This window comes from Hetaerina americana, unplaced genomic scaffold (genome assembly GCF_022747635.1).
Source record: "Hetaerina americana unplaced genomic scaffold, ioHetAmer1.1.p SCAF_5, whole genome shotgun sequence".
Classification (NCBI taxonomy): Eukaryota; Metazoa; Arthropoda; class Insecta; order Odonata; family Calopterygidae; genus Hetaerina; species Hetaerina americana.
The window spans coordinates 95,276,433-95,300,107 of record NW_027287095.1 but is presented as its reverse complement, the minus strand read 5'-3'; the positions used below and the strand labels follow the sequence as shown (position 1 = coordinate 95,300,107).

The following is a 23,675-nucleotide window of genomic DNA, read 5'->3' as shown; positions in this document are numbered from 1 at the left end:
TTAACTATCTTTAACTTTTAAACTATCTTACTAAACTATCTTTAGCTTACCCAGGCATGGAAATTAGGAAGGACACTTAGCATCAGGAATGCCCATATTATGGATGTATTGTCTACTGCTTCAATAATTTGATTTCGTCTCCTTATCATCATAAGCACTATCAAATGGGAGCTACTACAACTAAACTTCTAATAATTACAACATTTATCGTTTTTTTTGTATAAGAGGGGTTTATTTTCAAAAGGAAGATTACTATGCTCTCCCAAATAACATAATATTAGTATTAACTATGGGACATGGCAGTCCAGGAGGTAGTGCGTTGGATTCCTGACCAGAGGGCCAGAGTTCAATTCCTGGGGATGCCTCTGGACACCCTCAGCTTAAACCCTAGCGAGATTTTTTTGGGTACAAAAACATTGGGGGAAACCACGGGCATTACAGGGAAAGGAACTAACTCTCCTGCCCTGATGCCTGTATTTCAGATGCCGTTGGTTATTATATAATTAGTTGAGTCTCACCCTCACCTATCAATCTGACCTTTGGGTTGATAACTGTGATTTTTTTCAATTGTAACCTGAAGGGAAAAAATTTCTTTATCAAAATATTTCATTTTTGGAGGTCATCACCAATTACAGGTGCAATACCTGTCTAACTTGGGGGATTTAATTGAGCAACGCTAGTTTCATCATTCCACCCATAATAAATAATTTTAAGTGCTCGATAATTTGGTTTACCTATTCATTTTAACACTTCATAAGATCTTTCATACTCAATCAAAATGCACACCTATAAATCAGCCCAGTCTACTGTAATCATTGATAACTTATTTTTTGGCACCAATGAATCTCAGATTACCTTTTGAGGAGGGATTCTCAAATCATGTCAACTTGCTTCTCAAAAGCACCCACTGGTCAAGGTCACAGCCCTATAAATGGCAACTAACATGTTCAATGTAGAAGTGCCACTAAGCAAAATCACTGGAATTTTGTCAGTTTTATTTAGATAAATAGATAGGAGGTAAATGTTCTTGTTAAAGGCAAGAAGTAATTCACAACAAATATAAAATGAAAGCAAGGATGTGCACAAGCTAAGCAACTGGAACTTAACTTCATTTTAAACATAGACCCACTAACCTTACCAATAGCTACTAGTTAACTCGATAATGCATTAGTAAATAATTAAATACTCTGATAAAAATAAAATTAAAGGTCCCAATACCAAATTACCATAATTATTATCACTTTTAGTTTTCACCATGATAGATGACACATAAAGGCAATAAAAGCAATCAATATCCATTGAATTATCAGGAGTGCAGAAAGGTGGTTTATATGTATTCAACGCCAAGAAAGCACAATACAATCTTGGCAGAGGCAAAGAATCTTGGTAGCGTGGGGGGGATGACAGCCAGGTGGATGGGTGGGGTGTGGAGTGATGGGGGAGGGTGGCTGAGCAGGTGGGAGTGCAGGTGTGAGGAGAGACTGGGGGAAGAGTACATACGTCCAAAATCCAGGTGGAGGTGTCCTCGGCGCAACTTCTCAATGGGGCCCAAGGGGCACCAGGGTTCATGTTCTTCGGGTTTATTTGGGTCGGGGATTGGTAGGAGGTACACTTAGTATTCAATTCACACATATACCAACAAGATGCCACCAGCAATTGTCAAAAAGGTTGGTATTGGGAGAAGGTTAAATCAAAATTCGCATACAAAAATGACATTGTGTACAAACAGGAAACAAATGATCAAATGGTCCATGCAACGAATAAAGCCACGCATGGAAATATCCAAAAATATATTTCAGGAAAGTGTACGAATAGTATGAAATTATTTAAGCACAGAATACACAGAAAAATGCAGAATGTATAAACACACAAGCAAATTTCACAGAGATGGTTTTTAAAGGTAAAAAAAAGAACAAAATGAGAGCAAGAAGCCATGGGCATTTCCACAGATTGCAAAGAAATAAGGAGAAAGGAGTGAGGAAGAAAGAACACGGTTGATGACAATGTGAAATTTGTCAAGAGGGGAATTGTCCGAAAGAGGTTAGGCAAGGAGTGAGGGATGGGGGAGCATGTAAACAGTAACAATTAGTAAATAATGCTTGGTAATCAAACAATCACTCTCATCATCACAAAATCCCACTACAGCTATGTTAATCATCATGCCCATAGTTAAAATGGAACCCACACATATACATACGCACACAGATGCGCGCACACACACACACACACACAAAATATGAGCAATAGTCCCAAGTACACCCAAAATTAAATATTCAAATGTAAAAGGTACTGGCTAAATGTTAGGTGCTATTTACTATGAACAGTAATCCTAAGAAGAAGCAAGATCACTTTCACATCAGATTTCTACTGGAGGTGGTAAGTCAGGGTAGCCAAGGGAGAGAGAGAGAGAGAGAGAGTGTGTGATTCAGCAGGGACACGGAACAATGTCAAAAAATTACGTTATTGTCACTTTTCCTCAAATAATTCAACATAGTCTTACCATAGACTGATGACATTTGTGTAGAGGTGGAGATGCCAGGAACGGCATCTCCACCTGTAAATGGGGCTCATCAGAAGACGAAATCTATGCTTGCCTTGGTCACCATGGCTATTTTCAAGATGACTACAGTATAAGTGGCTTGTGTTAACTGCTATTAACTCTATTGTCAGCCTAAAATATATTAAGTGAAACCCTGATAATGTGGCTTGTAATTACCTCTAGGAATATTCATAACTGTTTTCGTAAACAACTACTTTATCTACCTAAAATTTCCGTTCAATCACCTTTCAGTTGTGAAATTTTAAAAATCATAAACTTCTAATGTCAAACTTTGGGATAATAAGCAATTTCTCATAAACCTATGTGCATGACTTCTAATATGGTTAGCATTTATTTAAAGGAGTTCAAGCTTTTGTTTACAATTGCAACTGCAGATAACTATTCATAACTATCCATTTACCAGAACTATCAGAACTAAAACCAAAAACCAAAGATTAGAACTAAACAAGAATCGGAACTGAAAGCTGCGTAAATAACCCATCACAACTCAAAAGACTGAAGTCAGAGAATGCTAGCAGCATTTGCAATCATTCCATTGGACTCAGCCTCCCGCTCTCTCCTGAAGGGACACAGAGGAGTGCTACAATGATTTCCATTTCTACACCACCCTTCTCCTGTATCTGACAATGAATGGCAAAACATTTTCCCTCGCCAGAGGAACAAACAAAGGAGGAAAACGTTTTGCATATTTCACGGAAAAAATCATGACACCGCACCATTGAATCACACAATAAACAAGATCCATTCCTATGAACTCAAAAGCTGCACAAGTGCCTGTGTAGAGCAACATATTTTATACTTCCAATGGTGACACAGTAGGCTCCCATTACAAAGCAGCATCCAAGCTTGCTCTCACACACACACACATACACACACACACTTAACACGCATACACACAGAGCCCAACTAGAAAGCCAATTGGCTCAAATGAAAACCTACAGTCCACCAGGGCATCCATCAGTTTATATTCATATTACTTGGATATGGAATAAATATAGACCCCAATTCTATAGGGTATTCGCATAAAATGATGGAACTACTACGCAAGTAATGGGCTGAAATATGCCCGAGCAAAGAACATACATAAATGTCATTAAAATACTTATTTTGATACGCAGAAGTTACTAAAACGAGGGGGTCCTATTCGTTTAAAACTCTCAAGCCACTAAAAGTTTTCACTATGCCAATGGGGATTTCAAACATTTGCCACAATCTTCCGCACCCGCATCGCACAAGGCACTAACCAATGCATGAATCACTGAGAGAGACCCATTCTACATGGCGATTGACTCACAACTAATTACAAAATTATTTGAAAGAGGGTTTCGGAGGCAACAGACAAGAGAAAGACAGGAGATTAGGGGTTCAGGCATTTCCTTATTAAAATGTGTACATTCACATTTTAGATTCAATATAAACCGAAACCAATAAAAGTATCCATCACCCTTTCCAAATCTTATCCAGTTAGTATAGAAGACTGTATTGGAGAATCTTCTACTCCATTAGTGCATTGTGTTGTGTGTTATTCCAGCAAGCAACTTAGGAAAATTTAAAAAAGCTTCTCCCACACATAAATATGCACAAGGAAGCATATGCCTCGTAGTGAAACTTAAAAGCAGACTCAGTAGCAACTTAAACAAACAAGTTCTCTCATTAAACCCTCATTAACTTCTATTCTCCAAGCTGTGATATCTTCCCTATCAAACTTGCAAATAACTTAACGAACAAAATGATAGTTTGCCAGCAGAGGCAAATACCCAAGCTTCAAGCACAATAAATGTCTTCCCTGTTGACTCTGAACATAAAAAAATATTAAGACAATCAGTATTACATTTATAATATTTAAAATAATCATAAATCAATATTATCAAATCAATCATAAAAATGAGATAAATCTAATAAAACCAAAAGGCAAATTGCAATTATTTATTAAACAAATGTTAGCTAGAGATATAATGAAATTAAATATAATAATAGACCCCTGAAATTATTAGCCAACTAAATTTAAGAACTTGGTAGGTCTAATGATTGACAAGCTCTGGAGCAATTTCCATAATTACAGCCAAATTATTTAGTGGCATGAATATTATCTGATTAATGAATACAGTGGAGTCTCCCCTACAGTGGAGTCTCAGATTTCACTCCCCATTTTTAAAGCTTTGACTAAATGCAGTGCATGTGCTCATCACAAAAGATTCAATTCAGTCAATGGGATGATCTACACATAACCACTACATTCTTTGAATCCTAACATTATGTTCCAGGATTCATTATACTTAATGAGAGGCTATAATGATCAACCATTACAAAATTAAACATAACTCACTGGATGTGTATTACCCTGACATCAAGTTGGTTAGTTTTTTTAAGTGGCCACTGTCTGTAATCAATGCAACCTGAAATATCTCACTGCCACCACAGCTTCTAATTTCACCATGATATATTCCCACTTTCCTCCATGTTCAATTAATCGCCCACACTTGATATGTTTATCATAAAAATGTACGTCACTTTCCATTTCTCAAGGGTGTCATTCATGTTTCTGATTTACCTTAAATAAAGGATAAGGGGGACTTCATTTGATACTGAAAGGCATCTTAATTAGTCATTGTCTTCAGTCAGGTTTCAAACAAGATAAATGTACGAAAAAGAGAAAACAAACCAAACTTTTAATGGATGACTGCACCTAAGACAACTAAAGGGGTTAAAAACTGAAGGTCTGCTGCATTTCACATGATGAAGACAAACTTTGAATTACATTTTTTATTGCATCATTCTTCAAAAGATTAATAAGCACTATTCCTCTTTCCTTGCAATTATTTCTCTACATAATATTTCCGGGATATCCCACCAAATAGACCCTTAGCATTTTTAGATATCTCATCATTTCATTTTTCCCACTGAAAACACCATCACGAGCTGAATGTAGAGTATGTTTTTTTCTTATGATCATATTTCGTTCATAATATTTTTATTATATTTTTCTTTGTATACCAAGTAAATGCTGAGACTCCACTGCATATAATACAATTATTTTTAATTGCACTTCATAAATGATTACATTACTTTTCCAAACAAGCATTCCCAATGCAACAAGAGAAAGAACTTCATCATTACATTGGGCCATTGGCGAAATGCACTCGTATCTCAGCCAATGGAAAGACTTGAACGGGCAGGAAGAATCCTTACCTCGGCATGGGTCGTTCTTTACCAGGAACTCATCGAGGGCCACCCATCCGCCTCCAACACGAACCATCACAGTGGAGCGAAGAATTCTCACCAGTCGCAATTTCTGGCTCTCACCAAACTAAATCAAAAGTGCAGAAATATATGTACAACTACACTTTTACTATGATTTTTACATTCTTCCATTAACATTTACCTGCATTTAAGATGGCACTTTTGTATGCCTAAAACAATACTCCATATGGAATGCATTTTAATAACTGATTTAGGGCTTATTAAATTTGCGAATTAATTGCATTTACAGACAAAAATTTGAATCCCTAGATAAGATCGCTTCGAAATAAGATCAACACGATGCAGAAAATTTCAAAATCGTGGCAAAAATGAACAAGTACAGAATCATAAATGTCATGTAAAATTGTCAAAATGTATAAAATATAAGACAAGATTTTTTTAATAAATAAAATCAGAGTATCCGACTTCGCAATGGATACTTTTTGCTGCTTTTGAATGCTCAATTTCCATAGCACCAAATATGCTCAACACAACGCAAAACACGCCAGCAGTAATCTATACGTCCTCTGTTTGATAAAATTTTTGAGTGTAAGAGGGTTACCAGTAGCTTAACTTGCTAAAGCACTCAGCCGAACATTGAGGGATTCAGGATCAAAACCCCTTCAAGGCAAATTTTTTTTTAACTCTTTAATTGCTGAATTGAATTACACTGTTTGAATTATAACATAACCTACATACAATTGATGTAAATAAATTATAAAAATATGGGATTCTGACTTCAGCCTGATTCCGGATTTTGATTCGATCAAATTTTGGATTAAACTAATCCCAATTTTTTTTGGTAATGTAACCTACAGCAAAAGAATAGCACAACCAAGTTCACTTTTTTGGATACCAACAAGAAATTGTGATTCACATTTGCAAGTCTGAGCTCATTTGAATATCTGGGATAACTGAAGGAGCATTGAACTGAAAATATCTTCATAAAACATCTTCCACAACTGTATGCACATTATATCAGACACTGGAATAGAGTAATCTTTGTTATGTTTCTTATACTATATACAATAATACGCTGAAACTGTTGTGGGTTGACACTAAAAATGAGTGGGTAAATTGAAAATAAAATTTTGTAATTTACAATATTAGAGGAGAGTTCAATTATTTCATATTTTTCTCATCAAAAAGATAATATTGATTTATTTTTGAGAGCATTAATATATATTGAATCAACTACTACAAATCCTCTCATTAAGTTTACTCGGAAAAAGTAACCCACTTTAGTGGCACAATATAGCAAGCATCCAGGTTAAGGAGCAAGTTATGTTTCTATTATAACTCAAGGTCAGATTTCTATGCAACTCAGAGCCCTCATGAGAACAGCATACAATAAAATATCACGAAAGGAAGGGAATGCCTAGATAACTTAACTAGCCAAAACACTATGCAAGAAATAGAGATAACTGAGTTCGAGTCCCACTGAGTGAATGAAGATTTTTGCAAGGGATTTCTCAAAGTAGTAACTGTCAGTCTCCAAATGTAAAACATGTACAGCAGTATTTCTGCCTTTATTTAACCACTTACCCTGTATTGGCCTTCACCAACTTGAAGAACTCGGAACTTCTGCCTACATGTACAGAGCATAACCAGGCGCTTTACTTCATCATGTATTTTATCTGCTTCCGTTTTTGGTTTGTTTTCCTCCCAATCAGGCCTAAGAGCTGCAATGAACTCCTTCCAGTCAATGTAACCTTCAGAATTCCGATCAAAGAGATCCGAAACAGCATTCATCTCCAATTTACTAGTGAGGAATTCTGTAATAGAAACAAATAAAAACACACAATGCAGTAAGTTATATTTATTGCATTGTGGATCCACAAATTTTGTTTTTGATAATTATTCCTTCATTTCTATTTTTCAGTTTTTGTGCAAAATTTTACCTTGGATTATTTGGTAAGACGTTTATACTTTGAAATGTACCTTTAATTTTTAAAGACAGAAATATACCTTATCATATCAGGGGTATCATACCATATAGGGGTTCACAGTGTTCGACAAATTGTGAGACAAGGCCCCAAGCAATTGCAGTTTGATTTCTTCTTCTGCCTATAATGACAGAAATATTAAGATGTTTTCGATTTTATTTTTCAGTTTCGTTCATTTCATATTCGTCACATTACGTTCTCTAATCCTGGACATCAAACTCCAAGTAATACAGGCGACTGCACATAACTACAAAAATTTATAAAAACAGGAAATATTCAGCAAAATCCAGAACTCTGGTCACCTTTTACGCATAGGCTGAAATATATGAGAAAACCTGTTAGCCTGAACCTATGTCATCTCGACTGAAAATAAGATGAACAAGCACCTGGGTCCAATCCGCAAAGGAGCTAACCTTACATCTGCGGCCCCCCCTGCGGCCTTCTCCACTCCCCTCCACCTCCCAAATTCTAACCCAATTCCTCAACTTACATCTTCCCCTAATCCTCTGTCACGCTCCAATGCAACCGAGCTATCTGGGAGTTCCCAGGGGCAATGCTAAGCCAACAAATTCAGATTTTTCAACGTTTGCAGCAATTTATTTTTAATACTACAGATTTCACAAAGTCACTCACCCCAAATTACAAAAAAATAAGACTGAGAGCAAGCAAAAAGTAAGGCCTCCGAGAGAATGTGGTCCCTGAATGTTAAGAAGTGCCAAAAAAAAGTTGATAAACAAATGATTTTAAAGGAAACATCATCTACTTTTAAGATTTTTTTCCTTTCATAAGGTCATAAAAATTATTCTTACTTGTTTTCATGATGCCATCTATAAAATCTTCTCGAGGAATCAGATTGTCGTTATTCTTATCCATCTTGCGGAAGAGATCTGTGAGCCTTGACTTCTTGTGGTTCATGAATTTGAGGAACTAAAACGAGAAGAGGAGAAACTTTTAGTCATGCACTATTACACCAGAATAACAGTTCAATTAACAAAAAATTATGAAACTATTTGCACTTGCCAGAACAAATGAGTGACTGATTACACTTACTTCACTAGAAAAATTATTCTTTACGATAATTTTATGCTCACAATCAACATGATAGTGAGTCTTCTAAAGTGTTGCTCTATTTAATTATGTTCCTAGAGAAGCAGCTACGTTCACTGCTTAAACAACGTTTGAGCAAACTCATTTGCAGTACCTACCATCAGCAAAATTAAAAAAGTAGGAAATGCCGTATTTCTTAGCCAATAACAGATGCACCTCTTTTCCTCCAACATGTGTTCTAAAATCAGCCTGTGTCTCATGCAACCTACCCTTGGCACATGGAACTCCTGGTGTGCGGGGGTATATAAGGTATACCTACGACCTATTAGCACAAGCTGATTCGCTGGAAAAATACTTACAATTAGGTATTTTTCCCATATCAGGTATAGACAATCGTTGCCTTGTTTACAAATTTCAATAGCATCACTGTTTTGAGTCGGTAGTAAGCAAGAGAGTTTTAATATTTCATTGAAAGTACTTCCTAAAAAATTCCCAAATAAATCACAAATTTATACAATTTAGCCAGTTATTTTCATTTCACTTGTATCACTGCCACAACACTTAATATGTATTCATAAAGCTAATGGGGATGCCGCCCCACAGCCAATACACACAAACATATCTCCTGATAAACTCAGAGTCTACAGGCATTCAACCTTAAGTAGTAAGAGGATCATAAAGGGATAGAAAATTGTTGCTTTTCATTCAAATTATGATAATATCTAACAGTAAATGCTGATATGAGTACAACATTTACACTCATGTGCTCCTAAATAGTCTAAGCTTCCACTGAAATCACCAAAAAAACTGCCACAAACATGAAACAAAGGTTATGAAGCACCAACTCATGATGTCACACTGGCAGGAAAATTAAAACAGCTGTCGATTTCTAGTGTTAGTGATCAAAAAGGTCATGGTGGAAAGTTTAAAGTGAGACTTTCATAATGTCTTGGTCAAAATGTGACATTGGCAATGCACTAAATGGAAGTTAAGATGATGTTGCATAAGAGGAAATTGACAATCCCAGTGAAAACTACTGTGGAAATGATCTAGCAGCTATGATGACAAATTTCTGGGATTCTAAAATGAATTAATGTTGACAAAAGTGTAGTTGTGAATTTTTTATAGAAACTATTCCATTTTCTTCACAAAGTGTTAAAATGTAAATACTTTGTACTTGTACAGGGGCCATGCAGAGGATTTAGTAATATTACGGTGTACTGGATTTATAAAGAATTCAATCCACATCCGAATGATACTCTTGGTTAGCTTCAAAGGTATTGCAATTCCTTTTTGAATATTTTACCTAAATCAAAATGAATATGCCTTCCAACCTGCCAGGAAGCTGAAGACAACTTAGTACCTGATTCTGTTAAATTACTGTTTTTAAAGAACTATTACCAATTGTTAATTACCATTAACTATATATGAAGGATCATGCAATGTGACTATCACCATGGTAACTGAAAAATGAGAATATTTTGCGAACTATAACTCCAAAAGTATAATTTTTTTAACCCCCAGATATCAGTCACCATAACGTAGAAGCATAACATAAACCTTCTAACTTTTAAGTATTAGGACTGCATTATCTCATAATACAGAAATATGCATTAAGACCTGATAAAATCATGTGTGGGACATTACAAAAATGACAGATGGCATTTAGAGGCATTTAAGACAAATACATATGATCACTCCTTTGATTAACATGTACATACGCACCCGCTTCCTCCAGTCATCCCAGCTGAAGTTTCGAACCTTCTCGAGTTCCTCAAGGTAGGTCATCCGGTCATGGAGACGGCGTTGCCTCTCCCATGCCATCATCCACATATTACGCCAGCCATCCCAAAGTTGCTTCACGCGAGGGCTGCGGAACTGAGGCTCAGACCCCTTGCTGCATCCAGAAGAAGAGAACAGATATGTGAGTGCATAGCTCCACAACAGCAAGGGATTCACATGCCAAGAAACAGAATTGACACTAATGTGTGCCATATTTCTGCAGGGACTACTCAAGAAACCCCTTTCTTCATGAAAACAAAAGGTGTTCATTCAAGAATCTCACTGGCACCTCTCTCTTTAATGTTTTCCTGAACTTTAAATAAACCCACGATGAGGAGAAACCTGAAGAGGCATAAAGAATATTTATAGTACCACTCCAGTCACTGGCACTCCACTTTGTCCTGTAGTCTCCTTTCACAACTGGTTTCTTCAACTACTCATATACCAAGATCTCCAGCTTCATGCTTTGTGGTGATATTGATAATTGCATACTAAGCAACTAAGATACTGCACCAGCAATTGGCTAAACCTACCGTTTTCAACCCACATTTTGGTTTTATAGTCGAGGCCAGAGCACACCACGGACTGATCTCCATACAGAGGGTGGAATTCACACATGCCTAGCAACAAGGAAGGGAGCCAATTCCCTTCCCAGTGCCATCTGGTGTTTCCCAAAAATTCTGGTTCTTAGACAAATGCACTGCTAGGGTTCATCTAGGTGTGCCCAGAAGACTTGCTTGATTAGAGCCTTTCATTAGCAGGCAAATGGGGCCATAACACAATTGCAATAACTGAGGAGGAGATCTGAGGGTGTATTCCTATTCCTTGCACAACAACTTAATATAAACCTTCAATGATTCATCCTTCATGCTTAACTGCCACGAACGATAAGAAATCTCTACTACATAAGAAAATACTGCAGTTTATGCATTATTATATCAGAAATTGTCTCATATGTTATTTGCTGGGAGTTTTTCATACTAGGCATACATGAGGGAAGACTATCTTGGCAGATTTACACACAATTTTTCCTCATCTCCCTTATCATTATTTAGGGTGACAAATGATTATTCCAGTAGAATCTGCCAAGTTAGTTTTCCTTCACGTACACCTAGCATTATTATATTAAAAGAGTATGTGCTAATAGGTAGACAATAGGGAAATATTAAAATTATTGGGTCCTACCACCTTCTTAATGCAGTAAAAAGTAAAAGCTAAATCCTTGAGCCAAATTATAATTCCATGATACATCATTAGCATGTGGTCTCACAATCTACATGGATATGTGAATTTTTTTATTCTGGAGCTACAGCAACAAATTGATGGGACCATCTGATGGGCAGCACACCTAAGATGGGACCGGAATATCGTTGGAAAAAATTACAGGGATTCAAACTTAGGCCCTCATGGTGCACATGCCATCACACTAAAATGCTACATTCTATGCACATAACATTCATTGGTGGCAATAGAGTGGCCAGTTACTTGGGCCCATCACACAATACTTTTCATTGGAATATTACCTTCTCACCTTAGTTAATTAAAAATAGCAATTTTCCACAAAAATAAAGTTTAATGCAACCGGTTTCAATGTTACTACATCATCATCAGGTGATGATGATGTAGTAACATTGAAACCGGTCGCATTAAACTTTATTTTTGTGGAAAATTGCTATTTTTAATTAATCATGATATTCCACCATATCACGCCTGAAATGTCTCTTTTTATTCTCACCTTAGCATCCGGAATAAAATTTGTACCAGCAGATTTCACAGAACCAAACTCAAAACTGCTTTCCACTAAATTATTTCAACCTGAGCACTTCACAAGAATCATATAATCAAAACCAGGAGCACTCAAATAATGAATTCAATGATCAATCCAGATATACAACAATCTTTTACGAGCGGAGATAATTCTACAAAATACCTCGGAATCAATCTAGATCATCTAAGGTGCCAAGTAAGCATTTCCAATGTTTAAATGAGATGAGAAATAAGAGATGCATGAAGGGGTGGCTGCTAACCTTCCTTTTGGAGAGAAGCGTGGGCCAATGTGTGGCAAGGACTCGGGGAACTTCTCTCGGCCAGGGCTCACACGGCTGCACGACGACACAAACACAAACACAACACGGATATATCATTCACAATGATGGACCATGCAATAAAAATAAAACACAAATATGACAAACTAAAGGAAAACAAGTCATTCACAAAATAATTAAAATGAAGGCTTCGATAGAGCCAAAATAAAAGAGAGAAGAAAAGAAACATGAAGTGCCTTTGGTCCCCACCATGCTATAAACTGGGCATGCACTTACATCCAAGCAATCTGAAATAATACACGTCACTTTTTGTCAGAATTTATACTTATTGAATGGTGTGGAACCGTATGACTATGAAGATAAAATATCTTGAGTCAAATGACTTTATCATTTTATGTATCATTCCTCAATCATTCAAAAATTAGTTTTTTATCTCTTCCCATGACGATTCTATCCCACAGAAGAAGCCTTAATCACTCTTTTAAGTTATCAAACATTGTACATATTTTTGCTCACTATAAATTTAAGACAAAGTTAGTAAGCCATTAAGTTAATTAAAAACCTACACTTTCCAAGTATTTCTTTAGGGTGCCTCAGCCTGCCTAGAGCTTCCGAAAAGATATGTTAGAAAATGTAAATGGTGACCCAGTTACATCACAAAATTACGAAAGGAAAAATAAATTGATTATGTATACAGGCTAACTCTTGTGTTCCCCTAAATTTGTCAAAATTGGAAAACCCCCAAGGATTCGTATACGTACATTCAACAAGACAAGACAAGAACAGTTAACTGCATTGACAGGTAGCAAAAAGAGAGAAGCACTATTGCTGAAGAGACAAATGCCATGACAATGTCTTCTGGCAAACATATTAAGCAAACACAATGAGAATTTTTTTGTTCCATTTAAGGTATTTCAGTCAAAGTCATTCTGCAAGTATTTGACCGAAAATACCTTAGGGCAATGGATTTGAGACACTGAGGACACTAACTCACCTAAACTTCATGAAAAGTTTAATGCACGTCCACATAAAATAAATTCCAATAAGAACTCCTTTTCCAGGAAAAATATAAAAGGACTAATGGAGACTGAAGGCTTGAAACATTCAAAAAATAACTAAAGCGGCATCTCCCACAATTCTTTGAATTTGTCAAAGGTAAACACATTCATTTGAACGTTGGCTTTGACCTGTACATGGACTGTGACGCAATGCGCACAACTACGAATACTAGTGGCATTGTATGCACGGTATTTTATCAAAACATCTTGTCCCTTTAAAGCCTCTAAAACTTTGGATTTTAACAGGATGCCTCAATGGCTTAACTGGCTAAAGCCCTCACCCGCACATCCGAGAGATCCGTCCTAGTCGAGGCAAATGATTTTTACACTTTTGCACAATGTGTACATTGAAGCACCAAGATGAATTATTTGATAATTTCCATCACTGACACAGTACCTAATTGGTGATTCAACCAACCATTTTAGTTTGGGAAAAATATATAATGAGATGCTTTAAACCAATTTTAACATTGATTCCCTTAATAAAATCAGTTATTTACTTCATGAAGAGCCAATTCCTGAATATCTGAATGTGGCCAAAACTAGGGCATGTGTTAGCTAATCAAGAAAGATTTAATCATCAATTAATGATTAGATTTGTTTGTTTAAAAAAAAATCCTACTTTTCACACACCTAGTACTAATGAGGACTCAACAAGAAAAGTCATTTTTAGCACTCGGGAGCATTACTTGTAATAAGACTCCCCTTGTACATCTATCCATATGAAATGATGATCGATCTTAAATGCAATACATCGGTGTCATTATCAGATGATAGTTTCCCAGGTGGAAAACGAGCATGGCTGAATTGGCCCTATGCCCACTAGCAGTGTACAGAGCAGTGCTCGTAATAAGAACGCTGCTATATCACAGGTTCATTCCTAAATGATTACTACTGAAAAATGAGATTCTTTATGAGTCGATGTCTGTGGGGAAATATTTTTCACAACGTGGCTACAGTTGTAAGTAAATATTTTCATAAGTGGGTGGAAAACAAACAGCTAACAAGGCACTCCCTCCTCCGCACTCACCTGTTTCTGCGGCCAGTGTCACCAGGTGATGAGCCATCCATTGTGTTCACATCCTGGTCAAGGTGGTCTCTACTTGGTGCAATCACAACAGCCAAGAACAAAGGAAGAAGCATGCATACTAACTTCTAAACAAACATTGATTCAGCAAGCACTAAAACTAATGCCTTAAAGTTACACAGCAGCCCTTATTGCAACTGAAATGTTTGCCAAACATAAAAGAATAAGACTTTGGATTCACTTCAACATTGCTATGCTCTGTTTCTGGAAAATCTTAAATAATTTATTAATCGCCCTAAGATTCCTTTAGTATCACAAATAAGATATTGTTTACTGGGAGAGTTCCAATCTCATGAAAAACATTGTCTAGATTCGGCCGATATCTTCTTGAGTAGTGTTTCTCATTGTGGCTCTTGTGGAGTATGATGCAATAGCAACTTGCCAATTGGAAAACATGACTGAATATGAAAAGTACCATGTTTTCCTGGCAAATGTTGCTACCGATTGAACATATTGATCATTAGTATACAGTAAAAATTCATTTTTATCACGCTCATTCAAATGAAATTTCAATTTTATGAAGCTAAATCATTCTTCCCAGTAAAAAGGTACCCTAAACACATTACATGCGTGTGGTATTATGAAATCATGAATTTATGAACATTAACCAAGGTCCTAAGGCAATTGTACCTTTTAATGAATATAAGTGGAAAAACTGGAATTCAGGTTGTAATTCAGGACATCATGTAATGTTCCTAGATTTCAGGCACTTACACAGTATTTAACCAGCTAGTTGAGAAAATCTCTCTCAACCCCTACACCACTTAGTAATCTAAATTTTGGCACCGCAGGTGTTCTGATAATGGCAGAATTTGAAGGTTATCCTAACAATTCCAGTACTTTTTGGCACAGCCCAAATCTTGCTTTCTATAAATTGGCAAATAATTCAGAATGTCACCCACCACACTGGCATGACAAAGCAAGAAACATCAATTGATATATAGGACCCATCAGTTGTTTACTGTGTACGCTGGAAAATCTTAGCCAGCCCGTGAGGCCATGGGCTCTCAGACGGGGAGCAGCCATAGTTACAAAGTATTGTGCTAGATAGAAAATTTCAGAAACATCAAAATGTCCAACACAAAGGTTATTTATGAAGAGTGCTGGAAAAGGTTAGTCAGCATCATTCCTATTAAAACTCATGAGCTCCCAAGAGCCAACACTAAAATTGATGTTTTAGAGACATGTGCACAATTTTCGTTTTCTATGAAAAATTATTTGAAAGTGGTACTTTGAGGTAAAACAGATTTGAAATAAAACTTATTTATTTCAAATGATGAAATCCTCTTATTCCAGCAAATATGTACATTTTGAGTCATACATGTATGCAGCAAAATATTAAATGATCAATATTAAGGTTGGATTTTATATGATTTTCTGAACAAAGTGAAGGTTTTCAACATTGTGAAGTAGGCACAGGATGGATTCTATGGGTCAAATTTTAGCTATTCATGGATATCTTTATATACAGTGTCACGTGTAACAGGAGATATTTTCCTTTGAAGGAAGAACATGACCCTAGAGTGAGTGTTTATTTTTTAGATGAGACAATACCTGGAAACTACTAATGGAGACATATATAGTCTGTACAATAAATATGCCAACTGGTACAATCTGTCGGCACAAGTTGCCTGAGACCCAATGAGCCGTCTGTGCTTGACGGATCGTGGAACTGTGCCTATGGTGCCGGTTATGTTAGTTTCTGTTGTCCTTATATTTATAATGTTTGTATGAAAATGGAAATTGACATAATCACGCAGCAAAGAAACAGCATCAAGTTTTTGGTGAAGTGTCGTAAAAGTTATCAAGAAATTACTTAAACGTTGACAGCCGTTTACGGTGACAATGCTCTGAAGAAAACATCCGTTTTCAAGTGTATTAAGATGTTTTAAAGATGGCCGACAAGATGCCACGAATGATGCAGGGCCGGGACGACCTTCAAATACCTGTGTTGACGACAACTTTGATTGCGTGCGGTCCCTTGTCCTTGGTCAAGGGGAAAATAAAGACGAGGGCAGGGGAGAGTAAAGAGAGGAGGAGAGCCCATCCCCTATACAGGTGACACCCTTAAGTGCCCTGTGTGGGGAGGGGGCAGGGACAATGGAAATAAAGAAGACAATTGCATGTGTTCGAGTCTGTGCTATGTTGCAGACCTATTAGGCAAGAGGTATTTCTGGATCGCCTATTTGCAATCATTACGTGAAACAGTTATACTCAGTAGTGAACAAATTAAACAATGTGATAGGGATACATAAATTAACAAAACACACCCATTTCACACTTTTCGTTTTGAATTAAGGTTACTGACAACTTAAAACTATGTGAATTACAGGGGGTATGAAATGTGGAAGCTTGTTTGGGGTAGGACACTTATGGCATTGCTTTACTCAGGTAAACCGCTGCATCTTGGTAAATTAGATGGCTGCTTTATGGTTAGGTGAGATAAATTGAGTCTGGATGAAAATGCATCACTTGAATTCATGTCATGGTTGACTGCATTACTTAGTTTCATCAGAGAGGACACCATGAGATATTTTAAGAAGGTTAATTTCAAAGCCTGCTCTAACACTGACTGATTGTGCCACCCATTTACTCCTTATGAGGAAATTTATTCTACCTTTTGATTTTATCGAGTGAAGTATTATTTTAGAAAGGGAATATGCATGTAATGAGAGGACACACTTTACACAAATCCCGTTTAATGAGTCCTCAGCATAAGAATGTTCCATACATTAAGTAATGATTGTGACATTGAGAAAGGATATGATATTGCTCCTTTAAAGCATATTAGGTTTGGCTGTGTTTTCAAAAGCATGTCGATGACTGAGATCAATATGCACCTATTACGTGTACAGTACAAAATTGAGGTTATTTGTAAAAAAAAGCATGGAAATTTCAATAAATCCTTCCAGTAATAAATTAAAATTTAAACAAATTTGATAAGCTGATTTTTATGAAAAACTGAATACCTACTCATATTTGTAAAATTATTCATGAAAATAGCAAAATTAATAAAGGCAGAATAATAAAAATAGCTATATACACTCTATCTGTGACCAAAAATTCTTAAAACAAGAAACTGAAAGCCATAAAATATGCTAAGAAACCAAAGTCTTTTTTCTACTTTGCACATACTAAGAAAATGCAAGCCAACATTTATCAAACATAGCTATGATACAGAAGATAATGAAAACATTTAAACATGCAAAGTGACAAGTAATGATTAATTTTACAAACATAAATGTATCATGAAGTTACATATGATATTCTTTACCTTCACAGATTTGAAGTATTGATTTTTGCAAAACGAGAAAAACCACAAAACTCTATCAGAAATAAGTTTGGATAGAGAGAATTTGGGAATCACAACTAGAAAGACAAAAAGAAGCCAAAATTCTACATAGATATGAAAGAGGATTCAATGGTGCAGCCAAGAAAAGGTACGAAAGTGCACAAGCTCCCTTTATATATGCCCCACCACTTTGAGAGCACAAAAAGATGCAACGGTAAACATAGAGCACGCACCTTGAGGTGGATGTCTTGGGCTTTGACAATTTCCTGGGTGCATTGGCTGCTGCTGTTGCCGAGGGTGGCACCTGGGCTGCCTTCACTTGGCGTGACTTACACACGCGGTCCACGTCTGGCGTGCGCTTGGCTGCATTCTCCATGAATTCCTTGTGGTCATCAATGAGTGACTCCAGCACCTTCTGGTCATCTGGCAAGGGCTCTGCCTCGAGCGCCACCAGGGTGCCCTCCAAGCCAGCGACCCAAGCAAGCAGTTCCTCAAGCAATGAGTCAAGGTCACGCAGAGAACCCAAGTGGTCACGCAAGCGATGCTCCCTCTGCATCAAAAGAAATTATTCTGTTAACTCACTGGATGCACAGTGCAGTCTACACCTCATATTTATCTTTTTAATGTCAAATACCTCACCTGGGGAATCAACAAAAATACTTAGCAAAACCCAACTTTATCTAACTCCACAATCATTATTTTGGTACATCGTACCATTCCACAATAACTTTCGCGGAATATCATTACCATCCCAAACGAGATACCTTCCCATTTAATTTCACAAAGAGGAGAGAAAATCCAATGGCATAATGCCACTATGGTGAATTTTCTTCAAACATTTGACACACAAACATACACAAGCTTGGATATTTTTTCCTAGAAATTTTGTTAAAAATTAACACTTTTGCCCTTTTAAAACTTAGCACATTCCATATCAATCATAAAACAGAGTTTGATGAAGAACTGAAAATTAAAGAAGCAAAAAAATACCCAACTTTCCAGAGTGCACATGATTATTTAGATAGCCTAGCAATCAATCGCACAGAGCACACCCATCAGGAAAAGGTTGAAGTGCAATGCCCTCTCCAAGTTCCACTCTTTAACTTCTTAGCCTCAATGGTTGGTCATTAACAGGAAATGAAAGCGAATAGGTTCAAGATTTGCCAAAAGGTATATTTACTAAAATATTACATGAGTGAGTTGAATGAAAACTATAAAACTTAAATATTTTTATCTCATAATTTCTTGAATATAGAAATTTCTCACTCCTACAGTTTCCATTTGCATTCCTCTTGAAGTACAACAGAAGTATTTCTGTGTTTTGAGACTTCGCGGATATCTTTAGGAAAACCATAACTTTAGCTACCATAAAAATCTCTGGCATCAAAACATGGTGTGTGCCTGACCTGGTCGCGGGGATACAAATATAACACTGTTTAAGAACTTCTAGGGCAGACTTCAATACTTAAGTGAAATGGGTGAATCACCATTCAGAACTTTCATTTGTCGATGAATTTAGATATGTTTCAACACCGAATAAATAAATGAAAGATGGCTGTTCCTCTACGGTGCATGTTTTAAGTGGAGCAGCCATGTTTACATACCCTATTGTTGCACCACATTGCTGCATTCGCTCTGATACCATGCTGCCAGTTGAAGGCCACTCATAAAACCATGGCAATGACCATGGGAAATGCAAATTAGCATTGCACAATATTTTGAAATTGATGCGCAGTTTTAAGACTTTCACAAGACCCAGCCTCGTAGAGCTATGTACTTGTTACATAGGGAAGATTTTGTCAGTTAGGTTTTCACATAAGAGGATTATCATTGCTGGAGTAAACTGAGCACACACCACCAATTATAATGAATAACACAAAGTTGCTAGCTTGCTTCAAGGGATGATTTTATAGTTGAACCGATACGACTATCAGTGGATGTACATTTAAAAATCAGGATAAAATATTGAAAGAATTTCCTATTTGGTGAATTTATTTTTTCTGGCTAGTTTCTAAAAGGCTAGGGGAGTATATTTTTATATTCAGGTTGTACCACCAAGGAATTCAATGAATTTTCCAGGTTTTCCATGAAATATTTTCGGTTTTTCATCCAAATCCACAGCCTAAAACAAGTTTATTTTTGGGCAGATATTGCTCATGAAATGGAAGAATATGAATACAGAATTAGGCAAAATGAAGTACAAAGAATTGAACAATAAATTGAGGCGGGCAACAAATAAAGCAAAAGAAGCATGGTGGAAGACGCAGTGCGAGGATATGGAAAGTCTGCAGAGGAAGGGTGAAATCGGTGCGCTGTACAGCAAAGTTAAATCGTTATCGGGAAGTAAGAAAGGAAGAGCTATGCTAACAGTTAGAGATAAGGCGGGTAAGGTAATAGTTGACGCAGGAAAGATCCAAGAGAGATGGAAGGAGTATATAGAAGAACTGTATGGTAAAGAACTCAGACCAACAAAGTTAGACATTGAAATAGAAAATGACGTAGAGGAGGACAGCTTAGGTCCAGGCATACTAGACCATGAGATAGAAAGGGCATTAAGGGAGATGAAACTAAATAAGGCCGTGGGGGTAGATAACATTCCCGTGGAACTTTTAAAATGCTTAGGAAAATGTGGGAGGAAGAGGCTATATGGGCTGATCCGTAGTATTTATGAGGAGGGAATCTGGCCGGAAGACTTTGTGAGATCAGTTTTAGTTCCTATTCCGAAAAAGGTAAAGACCACGTCATGTGAGGACTATAGGACAATTAGTTTGATATCCCACGCAGCTAAAGTTGTTCTCAGGATCATAAACAAAAGGATAGAGAGTAGGGCAAATGATTACTTAGGGGATGATCAGTTTGGGTTTAGGAAGGGGAGAGGTACGCGCGATGCCATTGCGGTAATGAGATTATTAATCGAGAGGAATATAGAACACAACCAGGAGGTATTTGCCTGTTTCGTAGATTTCGAAAAAGCGTTTGATAGGGTGAATTGGGAAAAACTAATGAGTATATTGCAGAAAATAAGAATAGATTGGAGGAAAAGGAGGCTAATCCGCAACCTGTACATGTCTCAGACTGCTCAGGTGCGGGTGGGAAACGGGGAGTCAGGATGGGCAGTGTTAGGAAGGGGTGTAAGGCAGGGTTGCCCATTATCACCGTTGCTGTTCAACCTGTATGCAGAGGAAATGATCAAAGAGGCATGGGAAGAACTCGAGGTAGGAATGAAAGTGGGCGGGGAATTCGTAAAATCAGTTAGGTTTGCTGATGACCAAGCCTTAGTTTGTCAGTCAGCCAAGGGGCTGCAAGCATTGCTGAGTGAATTGGAAATTCAGTGCAACAGGTATGGGATGAGAATCAACATTAATAAAACAAAGGTTATGCGATTTTCTAGGAAGAAAAAGGCCAAGCTTAACATTAAAATAGGAGGGCAAAAACTAGAGCAGATAGAGCAGTTTAAGTATCTCGGTAGTGTTTTGGACCAACACGGTCAAAGTAGTAGGGACGTAAGGAGAAGAATTGCGCTAGGCAAAGAGGCTTTCACAAGGAGGAGGGAGTTGATGACGGGGACTCTGAGTAAGGATGTTAAGAAAAGACTCGTAAAAACTTTGATATGGAGTGTAGCTATGTACGGTGCGGAAACGTGGTCATTGAAGCAGGAGGATAGACGTAGACTGGAGGCTTTTGAAATGTGGGTGTGGAGAAGAATGGAGAAGGTGAAATGGACAGAGAAGAAAACAAATGAGGAAGTACTTGGTATGGTGGGCGAAGAGAGGGGTTTGTTGGGAGAAATCCTGTGGAGGCAGGAAAAGTGGATGAAGGGGGTATTGACCGGCAGTGGGATGTTGAAGACTGTGATAGAGGGTAGAATGTTGGGCAAAAGAGGAAAGGGAAGGGACAGGATAGGGATGTTGGACGGGATTAAGGGAGGAAGAAAGTACTCAGAGATGAAGAGGGACCTGATATAGAGTAGGATGATGGATTTTGTGTTTTGTAAGGAGTAATAAAATATTTGTTTGGTAGTTGTGTCCATCCAAAAACCTACCTTAAACGGTAGATTACCTTAAAAAAAAAAAAAATTGCTCATGAATCGAATGCAGGTATCAGAAGTTACAAGAAACTGATGGTAGCCTAGTATATTACGATAAGTGCACCTCAAATTAAAGGAACACATTTATAAGGATAGTCATAAACATTTTCATATTCTCTGTATAACCCTAATAAATTGAATAAAATTATCATATATTTAAGTGCTAAATGTATAAAAAAGGAGAATATTAAAAATATGTCACATTAACTCAAAAATAAAGTTGCTGTCCATTCTTGATCAGGCATTTATATTCACCTGTTTAGCCCATGTGGACACCTCTTCCCATCTTGACTGAATGATGGTTATCCAGTGTTTGATCACAGTGATTCCATCTGGATGTGCCTTCTCCAATATACTTCGCGCCAAGGCAATTGTTGAGTCTTTCTCCACTTCTTTTTCTGCCATTTCACGCATAAACCTAGAGAAATTTTTTTATAATAACATCACACTTTTATAACATAAGAAATAGCATCACTTGTACTGTTATCATGCCATTAAAATTCTTCATAAATTCAGCATAACAAAACATAAGTATTTCTATATTTTACCATAAAAATTTGAAATTTTCTGATATTTGCAAAAATCAGCAAAATGGTAATATCATTTACAATCAGCAAGAGGAACTTACAAGTAAGAGATGGTTTCTGCAAGATGAAATGCAATTCTGTCCCTTCAGTTAACTACAAGTATGAAATCCTGGCCACGGTTGAGATCTCTTAGCAGGACGTTACCTTGATACAATGAGATGAAGCGTTACTTACTTCTCATGCTCAGCTAACTGATTCCTCGTCTCTTGGTCATCCTCAGGCAGGGGTCCAGCAAAGCGGAGCTTCATTTCAGCATCTGAGAGCCATTCTAGGAGCATGTGGACCGCCTTGTGCAGTCTCTCAGCCTTTCAGGTAATAAAATTCAATTTCAAAATTAATAGCCAATTCCAAACACTGGCATACTAAGTTAAATATACCAGTTAGCAACAAATGCAAAAGAAGACATTTACACATTTTCACTAAATCACTTAACTGCAAGTAATGCAGCAGAATAAAACTATCAGTTTGGTCCACCAAAATTCAGTTCTAAAACGAGCACTTTTTACGGGCAATCGTAATAGTTTCCTCTCTTCTTTGACCATAAATGTTATTCATTCAGTTTTCTTCTTCTCTTTCAGCTTATTTACTCCATCCATCTCCACAAATACAAGGCCTCAAAAGCCCTTCATCTAAATTCATCATTCTTGTCCGAATGCTGCCCTTGCTCCTACGAGGGTTCATTTTTTTGAGTTCAAGGTTTTTCAAGGTCAAGGAAGATCATGGAAGTTCTACAGATGGGGTTTCCTGCACATATTTTTACTGAAAGCAACTCCAACTGCCCAACCGATTAATCTAAACAATTTATCTAGCATACTTTTTCTGGTAAACAAATTATTGGTGGTCACAAAAGCTTATCAAATGAAATAACATTCAAAAAAATATGATAATATGTACTTTCCATTGAATCTATAAAAAATTTTTGCTCATTTAATAAAACTTAAATA

At 37.0% G+C, this 23,675-nt stretch overlaps 1 protein-coding gene across 37 annotated transcripts in view; it reads right to left on the bottom strand.

Moving 5' to 3' along the window:
• Positions 1 to 23,675, bottom strand: part of shot (dystonin-like protein short stop) — a 465,355-nt gene that overhangs the window by 35,455 nt on the left and 406,225 nt on the right. For 33 of the 37 annotated variants that reach the window (XM_071592974.1, XM_071592987.1, XM_071593006.1 and 30 more), the window contains 9 exons: positions 22,906 to 23,036; positions 22,400 to 22,562; positions 18,291 to 18,607; positions 14,709 to 14,777; positions 12,603 to 12,677; positions 10,519 to 10,690; positions 8,556 to 8,673; positions 7,346 to 7,575; positions 5,750 to 5,867 (listed from right to left, as the gene is read on the bottom strand). In XM_071592974.1, coding sequence (XP_071449075.1) covers positions 5,750 to 5,867; positions 7,346 to 7,575; positions 8,556 to 8,673; positions 10,519 to 10,690; positions 12,603 to 12,677; positions 14,709 to 14,777; positions 18,291 to 18,607; positions 22,400 to 22,562; positions 22,906 to 23,036 — 1,393 coding nt within the window. Of the gene's footprint in view, positions 1 to 863; positions 1,612 to 5,749; positions 5,868 to 7,345; positions 7,576 to 8,555; positions 8,674 to 10,518; positions 10,691 to 12,602; positions 12,678 to 14,708; positions 14,778 to 18,290; positions 18,608 to 22,399; positions 22,563 to 22,905; positions 23,037 to 23,675 lie in introns of those variants that run through there. The other 4 variants (XM_071592998.1, XM_071592999.1, XM_071592981.1 and 1 more) reach the window with 4 other exon arrangements.